The following is a 9,939-nucleotide window of genomic DNA, read 5'->3' as shown; positions in this document are numbered from 1 at the left end:
AACCTTTTGCAAACTTCTTTATGTTCTTTCTTGCTCTAGTCTTGCCAGTTACATTGTACATAACAAATGTATTATCATTATGCTAACTGGTTGTTCGTGCTAGATGATGTAGCTTTTTCATTTCTGAGTTATTGCTATATGTAAATAAGCCTGTTTGTAAATAATCCTCAGAAACAAAAACAAGTCTTATACAAATGTAAAGCTCTACGTTTTGTGCTGTGGTTCTTTTTTTTAAATTGCATTAATTCACAACCACTTAAATATTTATAATTCATGCTACTGAAAATATGCTATTAATGACCAGAAACACATTATCTACATAACACATGCAGTTCACTGTAAAGCCACTTGGTGGAGGTGTTGGTTCTTAAAACATGAACAGTTTTAAGAAAGAAAAAAACAAAGACCAGTTCTGAGAATACAAATTCCTGGTAAAGTGTAGATGTTCAGGTTGATAAATAATATTTTCCACACTGCAGATTATGGAGGTATTGATCAGTCTTCTCATATTTTTAAGCCTCAATGTGTCTTCTTCCCCCCCCCCCAACATCACCAGAAGTCATTTAAGGGGTCATTTCTGAAGAAAAAAAATGCGGGGGATTCCCCCCGGAACCCCACCAGAAAAATAGGCCACCAGCCGCCACTGGTCCCGTCCCGTGGCGTGCAGTTGGGACGCGCCGAGGCTCCTTCATCATAAACGGACGCAAAGAGCTTTCAACTGATTGCAATGTATTCCCATCGGCGGCTGTATTTGACGCTCATGGAAGCACCGCATCCATTTATGTCGGTGGCTGTTAAAGGCAATGTGAGCGTCCATTCCCATTGGATAACAGAGAATTGTACACCCGGAAGTAAGTTTGTCCCAAAGCTTGCCGCTGTATTTACTCCCTCCATCTGACAGGAGGGAGCCTCATTAGCTGCGAGTGTCACTCTATTATACATCCATGGGGCCCTTCTCACTTCTCTTATTTTTCATTTCCTCGCTCCTCAGTCTCACCGGAAGTTGATTTGTCTGCGCCATCTTGAGTAGCGTCCCAATGGCCTTATTTTTGCCGGAGGAGCGAGGAGCGATAATGGAGGAGCTATAACCGAGGAACCACCAGACCATCCTTCGATGAAATCCTCAGACACTCGCCCCGCCCCCTTACGCTCACTGATTGGACGATGCAGTGCATGCACTGATCTGATGCTTCTTGACATGAGAGCAGTTTCCCAGCGGAGTGAAGAAAATACATGAACCTCACGGGAGTCACTCCTCAGTTTATACCGTGTTTTGTTCCAATTAATGTTTCATTTAGTTACAAATATGTGATATATCTGAACAACAAAGTGGTCAAAAATCATTTTATTCATTTTTTGGAAACATTTTCATGATCGCTTTTTTGTTTTACATTTTCATTTATTGTCATTTCCATTCAGTCAGTCATTAAGTGCTATTAAAATGTTAATTTGCTACATATCCAAACAAACACACAAAGTGTGCAATCCAATGAATGTTAATCTAACTGGGTTTTGATAGATAATATATCTCTTTTTCTTCTCTCAATTATTTTATTTATTTTGTGCACTCTAATCAATATTAATCAAACTATTGTTCGTTTATACATTTTAAGAATGGCGTTTATCTTTTTTGAGTATGAGTTCTTATTTTATTTTTATTTATTTGGGTCTACAACAGATGATACAAATGTTTGTGTCAGTAAATGTGTACTAACAGAGGCGGGGGTGTGTGTGGAAATAACGAGAACAGAGCTGCTGTCAGACGATCAGCTGTGCAGCGTCATCAAACGGACGTCGCTTCACGTGACGCTCCGGAGGAAAGGACATCCCATTGCTCTTAAAACTCATTTCCCTGCTTCTCGTGGTTTCCTTGCATCTCTCCTTGCTTCCCTGGTGGGAGGGACTAGTCGCAGGGAAACGACGCAAATGAGGGACGCAAGGAATCCATTTAACCGAAGTGAGAAGGGCCCATGGTGTCACTCCACGGAGTTCACTCCGTCACGGAGGGGGAGTGTGTAGGGGTAGGGTGTAGGGCGTGGTTTGGGATTGGGCCATACTGTGACAGACAGAGAGGGCGGGACACGGAGGAACGTGAGACAGCAGTGGTTGTGTAACGGACGCCTGTGCGGTGAGCAAAGTCACTCTTATTTACCTCCCGCGGAGCCCTGCACAACTCTCACTGGGAGCTCACAGCATAACGGTAAATTAGACGCTCCTGTCGAATAAATGCTTTATTAAGCTCTGTCCTATCTGCCACTTTCCGCTTTCTTTACAAAAAGTCGCTATTTGTCTTTAGTTTATTGCTCAGTGATAACTAGTATTGTATTTGAAAGGAAAGTGTATTATCCGGGTTAGGCAACCCTTCAGAACACACAGCGCATGATTTTGACAATCCAGCGTCTTAATTAGCACGCGATATTATTCCACAAAAGAACAAAACATGCAAATAGCTAAAGCTTGTGCTGAAGTCATTCATTGATAACCAGGTTGCACTTTACTTGAGCATTTCAAATATTTTGCTACTTTGTACTTCTACTCCACTACAGTTCAGAGGTAAATGGTGTACTTTTACTACATTTATTTAATACCTTTAGTTACTTTTCAGATTTGGATGAATGATGTGAAATATAATCAAGTGTTAAATCAGACTTTAGTTCCACCTGGAGTAAATTCACAAGCTACCCTGCAGTATACAAAGTCATTCAAACTAGCTGCACCTTTACCAGCTTTGATAACACTTTAATGATCAAATCATTATAAAACATATCCTGAAATGGACCAATCTGCACAATGACTACTTTTACTTTTGGTACTTTAACTATATTCTGATCCTAATACTTTTCTACTTTTACTTGAGTAACATTTTGAATGCAGGAATTGTACTTGTAGGCGAGTATTCCTACACTCTGGTACTTCTACTTCAAGTTCAAGATCTGAGTACTTCTTCCACCGCTGAAAGTTTCAATACACCAAACAAACCAATTTTTGTTGAGATTAATTTGAGTAGTATTCATCTTAAAAGTGAATGGATTCATTATCCATAATTTAGTAGATTTAAATTTGAATGTCAAATATTTGTAAAAAAGCATGCAAATAGTTACATCTCGTGCTAAAGTGATACATGTATGAGTAGATGAACATAACAATTCCAAACATGCACCTGCACTTAGTTAGAAAGTAAATGTCATGTTAAATAATAGCTGTCCTCATTGACCATTAGAGACACACATAGACCCTTTTTTGTACCTCACATTCGACAGTTTAAAGTGTATAAGTGCTTAAAACAGGATGGTTATAAACGAGGACTATTCCCAGGCTCTATTTTGTGTCGTTCCAATTGATGTTTAAGTGAAAAAACATGCCGGTTAGTGTTTCTCTTCATCTACAGTATGTAATTATGGGTTCAGGTAATCATAATCAACAGCAATGTTTGGATTGGCATTTTAATTTTTTTTATTTGGTGCCACATTTAAGCATTGTTGAATTCATTTAAATTGTAAAATATCCCTCCAAAATGCCCCTTTAGGACACACAAGGACACAGTTTCCCATGTGAGACCCACATGTGGTCAATCTATTGATCCATTCAGGGTGAGCGCACTCACAGGTTCTGGCAAGTGGGGTAAAATATGTGGGCTCGTGTTTCTACAATGCTCAGATAATGTCAGCTTTTGGAAACTAACCGTTTTAATTCTTCTCATTTTACTTTAAATGTTGCCAAATTCGGTGTAGTCCACACACGCTTGCCTACCTCAAACTTCCTGTGAAAACCACACAGACCAGAGATCTTTGTCTATATGTGCCATAACTCACAACAGGGCAGTTTCTCTGCTGCAAAACATTCGACAAGAAATACTTTCACATATTGATCTCTAACAAAAAAGCAAATATCTAAACCTTGGACTTGGGTTTAGCCTGCTATCTCATTATGTAATGTATGTTCTCTGTATTTTCCTTCTTAGATCCATCATGAATTTCATCCTGGAAACCCTCCAAGTCCTCCTGTTGTCCATCTGGTACAATCTGGAGTCCTTCGGTTACCTGTTTGTGCCCAGGAAGAGGAAGAACATAGAAGGAGAGGTGGTCCTGATCTCTGGGGCGGGCAGTGGGATCGGTCGCCTCATGGCTCAGGAGTTTGCGGCTCTCAACACTGTGCTAGTGTTGTGGGATATTAACCAGGAGGGGATGAAGGAAACGGCAAGACTGGCTAAAGAGAGCGGAGCCAGCAGAGTGCACTACTATGTGTGTGACTGCAGCAACAAGAACGAGGTTTACAGAGTGGCAGACCAGGTAAGGTTCCTGAAAACCATTTTACACAACACACACAACACACACACACACACACACACACACACACACACACACACACACACACACACACACACACACACACACACACACACACACACACACACACACACACACACACACACACACACACACACACACACACAAGAAGTCGGGGTCGGAACTGGGAATAAGTCACACCCTGTTCCAGTAGCAGTCATCTTGGGTTTTAGGGATACTGACATTGATATTATGGATACTGAAATCTATAGGGTTTGGTGATATTTCACAATATCATTTCAAATTAAAAAAAGAATCCCTATGAATGCTCCTTCAGGTTTTTTCAACTCATGCTAAACTAAATACACCAATATGCAAAAGTAAGAACTGGCTGAGCTGGTTTGAAAATAACAGCCGCAGATTATCTCGACATGGAAATGAACATAACTAGCTTGAAACCCAACAGGTGTCTGGTCTGAGGGGATCCATTTTCACACAGCTACGCTCACTAGAAGCTTAAGGGATACTGATTTTAAAAAGGAAATATTCTGTCATTTTCAGATTCTTTGCAGATCATTTAAATCCACGCAAATCTATAGAACACACAAAGGAAAGGGGGAACCCCACGAGCAGAATGGGGCCTCTTTTAAGTAGACGACAAGTTATTGTGTTAAAAAGGGAGGACATACTAGGTAACTAAATATTCTAATGAATATAGGCTTAACCTGTCCTCTTCAAATAACTTAACATGAATACAAAGAATAGTAAATAGTGACATAACCTTTCTTTGCTAATCTTTCAATCTGTCATGACAACATAAATATTAAACAGAGATCTTTCACTTGCATCAGAAGGCGGTTTGTGGAGTTGTAGCATTTGTTTATCGGAAACCACACACACACACACACACACACACACACACACACACACACACACACACACACACACACACACACACACACACACACACACACACTTGGGGGGGCAGCTGCACACTTTCAAAAACAATGCAAATATCAAAACATGCAAATGAAGAAACATCTTCACCAACTTAATGAAACATGCACAGCGTTTACTAAAAGCGCTGCATACACAAAGCGCCATTGTTTGTCCTTGCCTTGTTGAGGAAACAGAGATCAGTCCATAGTCCCAGGTTTTGTGACATTTGCCAGAGTTTTTTCTTTTTTAATCGCTCCCAGAAGTGAATAGGATTTGAAGCTACGCAAGACTCATAAGAAACCCCTGACTCATAAAGAAAAACCAAAAGAGGATATCCAAACAGACAAGGTGAAATAATGAACGTATACCACACTGTGCAGGTCAGCAGTTTGTGGTAGTAAGCTACCTGCGGTCAAATATATGTAAGTCCTTAACTTGCATAGTTTGTGCAAACAAATCAACCTATAGAAAAACCTAGTATTCATATTTGCAAGCTAATAGTTTCAATAGAAATGTTGATATTTTCTTTAGGGTTAAATGAACATTATGGAAATCTAAACTACCTCTAAGCATCGCTGTAAGTGTCCCACATTGTCCCTCACAAACCTACTCTTTGCCCAACATGTGACTTGGCCACTGGTCACCCTCTCTGGGAACCCGGGGCATTTCCCTGACTGCTTATCCAGCCTTGGATGTGAAGAAATACAGCAGTCTATATATTAAATGAAAGGATATATAAAAGGAAATCTTTCAGGGGTGGGTGAAAGAACCAAGGATCGTGTCTTCTTCTGTTCTCCAGTGATTCACACATCACAGAATTGGTTCTTTGGCATCATCAAAGAGAGAGAGGGTGAGTCAGCGAGACGTCACCTTGCAGCTGGAGAGACACGTTTCACAACTAGCTTTGCAGCTGCGAAATACAGTTTCTGCCCTATAGTTGTCAAAAAAGGTATTGTAAGCACACGTATGTATGTATTGTTTGTGTGTGACGTCCATGCTGGTAGCTTTTGTAAAACCTGGCTAGATAAGTAGACAGGGGAATATTCCCTTATTACATGCTAACCACTGCAGTGGGTTTAAATGTGGGAATGTGTCTGGGAGTAATCCTGTAGCTCAACTGCAATGTTGACGCCTCTCTCTTATTTAATGATTTCGTAATGATTTCCAAGCAGCTGTTTGAAGTGACTCTGTAGTCTGGCATTCTCACCATTATTTATTATTAAACCTTTATTCAACCAGGTGGTCCTGTCCAACATGGCAGCAAGTAGGTTACAACGTGAACAGAAAACAGATAACACAAAAGAGTATCAATTATCATTGCACCTATCCGAGCTTTGAAAACAGGCAGTGGAACCAATTTGCTTATTTCCAAATATTTTTGAAGACTGTTCCATGTAAGTGGAGCTGCGCACATAAAAGCTTTCGTACCTAAGTCAGTCCTTGCTCTTGGCACATGTAACAAAACCACATCATGTGATCTCAGGCAATAGCTACCTGCAACTCTCTGTGTGATCAGAGAGCAAATGTAAGATAGGAGTTTACCCAACATGGCTTTATAAATGAACATGTACCAATGACTGAGCCTCCGTGAAGTAAGTGAAGGCCAACCTGCCTTGGCATACAGGGTACAGTGATGAGTAAGTGCTTTACAATTTGTAACAAATCTCAGTGCACTGTGATATGCAGCATCTAACTTGATCAGGTAATGGGCAGGTGCATTCATATAAAGCAGATCACCATAGTCCAGCACAGGTAAAAAGGTCACAGAGCCTTTTCCTGGCCTCAAGTGAGAAACAGGACTTGTTTATGAAAAATAAACCTAACTTCAACCTCAGTTTTTTAAGCAGGTTATCAACCTGAAGTTTAAAAGAGAGGAAATCGTCAAGCCAGATACCAAGGTATTTATAACAGGAAACCACTTCAAGTACTTTTCCTTGCGCAGTAACAATATCCAAAGTGGTCTCTGGTGTTATAACCCGGCTCGTGGGCTGTAACATAAAGCAGGGAGGCGAGACGAGAGGTAAGAATATACGTTTATTTGTTAAACATGTCAACTAAATAAACACCAGCATCAGGTCCCGAAACTGGCGCCGAGAAAGTGCCCAGATGAGTGAGACCGACGTAACCGGCTGGGCTCCTCCTATATCCTGTTTGATCAGGTGTGCCTCATCAGACAGTTGCAGCTGGAACCTGCAATCACACAAAACACACGCACAACCAGACGGCACCCCACGTGGTGTGGAGTGGTCGTCACACTGGTGTCTTTTTAGCTTTTGAAAATAGCATTACCTTAGTTTTATCAACATTTAAAAGAAGCTTTAGTTCAGAGAGCTGCATCTGGATAATATTAAAAACAGCCTGCAATTTAACAACAGCCTCCTTAATAGGGATGGGTATCTTAACGTTTTTAACGGTACTACTACTTTTATCGATACCGCTTATCGGTCCGATCTTTTAACGGTACTTTTATCGGTTCTTTTGGAGAAAAAAATTAACTAAACAAATTGTGAACAAAAATAACATTGCTTTTTATTTAAATTAAATACATAATATTTCACATCAAAAGAAACAACAACGTTTTAACAAATCGTATTAAATAATCTGATGACATAACTGTAAACAGAATAGCTGAAACTTTAACAAACTAAATAACTCAGTTACCTTTCATCATTAACCCATGTTTGTACAATGTAGTTAACTCCGTGTGTTGCTGCTAGCATACATAATACCTGACGTGGAAACGTTACTCGTGGACGGGGCTACAGAGCTGCTAGAAAGACAGTCGAACCCGGTGCATTCCTCCGTCTGAATGTGGAGCACTTTTGCTAAATGTTTAGACAAATTGCTCGTGTTACCGCCCTTACATGCTAAACACTTATAGCACTGTTGGTAAAGAGCATCGAGACGGGTAAAGTTTAACCACACCTCGGAGCGCGTTCTCTCCGCCATCTCCTCCGTGTGTGTGTGTGTTGCTGCATGTACAGTAGCAGCTGCGTGTGTGTAAACTGCCCCGCCCCCTCACAAGCAGGCGGGGGAGAGAGATCGAAAATACTAATCATAGACGCATTTTGCAGTCTTTTTGCATGTTAGAAACGGAGTTGGCGACACTAAAACTGCAATATAATGTTTGTGTAGCAATAATACACGTGACATATATTTTGTACATGTCTCCACCAGTAGGCCTACCGATAAAAAGACCGCTAACGTCGGAGCTTAACGGCACGGTCTTTAATAATTTAGCCCCGCGGCCCGTTTAATACCGGGGCTCGGTACCTATCCCTACTCCTTAATGGAGGGACCTGCACAATACATCACGGTATCGTCCGCATACAAATTTAAAGTTGCTCCATCCACATTTTGACCTAAGCTGTTGATGTAGATGGAGAATAATAGTGGACCTAAAACAGAACTGAGGAACACCATTAGCAATGTTTAACCACTCAGAAGACAGCCCATCAAATTGAACACATTGGGACCTTTCAGAGAGTAGTTCACAAACCACCCCACTGCATGGCTGGATATACCAATGCAGGCCAGCCTCTGCTTCAGGATATGACGGTTGACGGTATCGAACGCCTTGGAAAGATCAATAAACAGAGCTGCACAACTCTGCTTATTGTCTAAGATATCCGCAATATCATTTACAACTTTCATTGTCGCAGTGATGGTGCTATGTTGCTTTCTGAAACCTGACTGATGTTTACATAACTCCTTTACCTGTTCACTCACCAGGCTTTCAAGAACCTTAACCAGAACTGACAATTTAGAGGTGGGCCTATACTTATTTAATAAAGTAGCCTCCCCACCTTTTAGCAAAGGCAGGACATAAGCTGAGTTTCATACTTTTGGAATTGTCTTCGTGCTGAGGGAGAGGTTAAAAAGAGTAGTGAGAGGTGGAGCAATACAATCTGCAGCTATCTTTAAAAAGAAAGGTTCTACGTTGTCTGGACCTGCCGGTTTCTTAGGATCTAACTTGGTTAAAGCTTCACGAACAACATCAACAGTAAAAGGAGAAAAACTTAAGGGCTTTTCCAAACCACATTGTTCAGAGTCACAGACTGTGGTGTTCACAGAAACAGAGTACAAAACAGAATCAAACAGAGAGCCACATATCGATTTAATGGCTTTCCAACATGTTCTAGGATTGTTCAGGTTTTTAGTGGTAACTAACAGATACTACTTAGACTTAGCTATTTTGATTTTACCCTTTTGGACCTTTGTGTCCCTAATTGTGGCAACTACACAGTGGTCACTCACATCATTAGCAAATACTCCCACAGCTGAGTATTTATGGGGAACATTAGTTAAAATTAGATAAATTAAGGAGAATTTACTAGGGCACTTTATATTAGGACGAGTAGGACTGTCTACAAATCTGAGTAACATGTAAGTTAAATAGACAGAGACTCCTGGACTGCTGAGGGAGGTCTGTAACAACCCACCACCATGACCGGTTGGCCCTTTGCACACTTCAATATTCAAGGCTAAAACTTATTTTTCACATAAATGGCAACGCCACCACCTTTCGTAGGTCGGTCGGTACGATATACATTGTAACCATTTAAGGAGATGTCAGAGGCCAAAATAGATTTTTTTTTAGCCACGTCTCTGATAAAACAATGACATCAGTGTCAGTCGAGTTTGCCAGGATGCGGACAAAATCTAGTTTAGATTTAGATAAAAGACTGCGCACATTCAAATGGATGAAACCCAA

The 9,939-nt window shown here is 40.7% G+C and overlaps 1 protein-coding gene across 1 annotated transcript in view; it reads left to right on the top strand.

The window, feature by feature from the left end:
* The first annotated feature begins 2,064 nt into the window (after positions 1-2,064).
* Positions 2,065-9,939, top strand: part of LOC117538588 (epidermal retinol dehydrogenase 2-like) — a 28,080-nt gene continuing 20,205 nt past the window's right edge. Inside the window, exons 1-2 of the mRNA XM_034204442.1 lie at positions 2,065-2,200; positions 3,962-4,289. Coding sequence (XP_034060333.1) covers positions 3,969-4,289 — 321 coding nt within the window. The 5' untranslated portion in view covers positions 2,065-2,200; positions 3,962-3,968. The remainder of the gene's footprint in view (positions 2,201-3,961; positions 4,290-9,939) is intronic.

The sequence above is a fragment of the Gymnodraco acuticeps genome, unplaced genomic scaffold (genome assembly GCF_902827175.1).
Source record: "Gymnodraco acuticeps unplaced genomic scaffold, fGymAcu1.1, whole genome shotgun sequence".
In the NCBI taxonomy this organism is placed as follows: Eukaryota; Metazoa; Chordata; class Actinopteri; order Perciformes; family Bathydraconidae; genus Gymnodraco; species Gymnodraco acuticeps.
The sequence above is the reverse complement of the archived record's forward strand: the minus strand, read 5'-3'. Positions and strand labels throughout refer to the sequence as shown.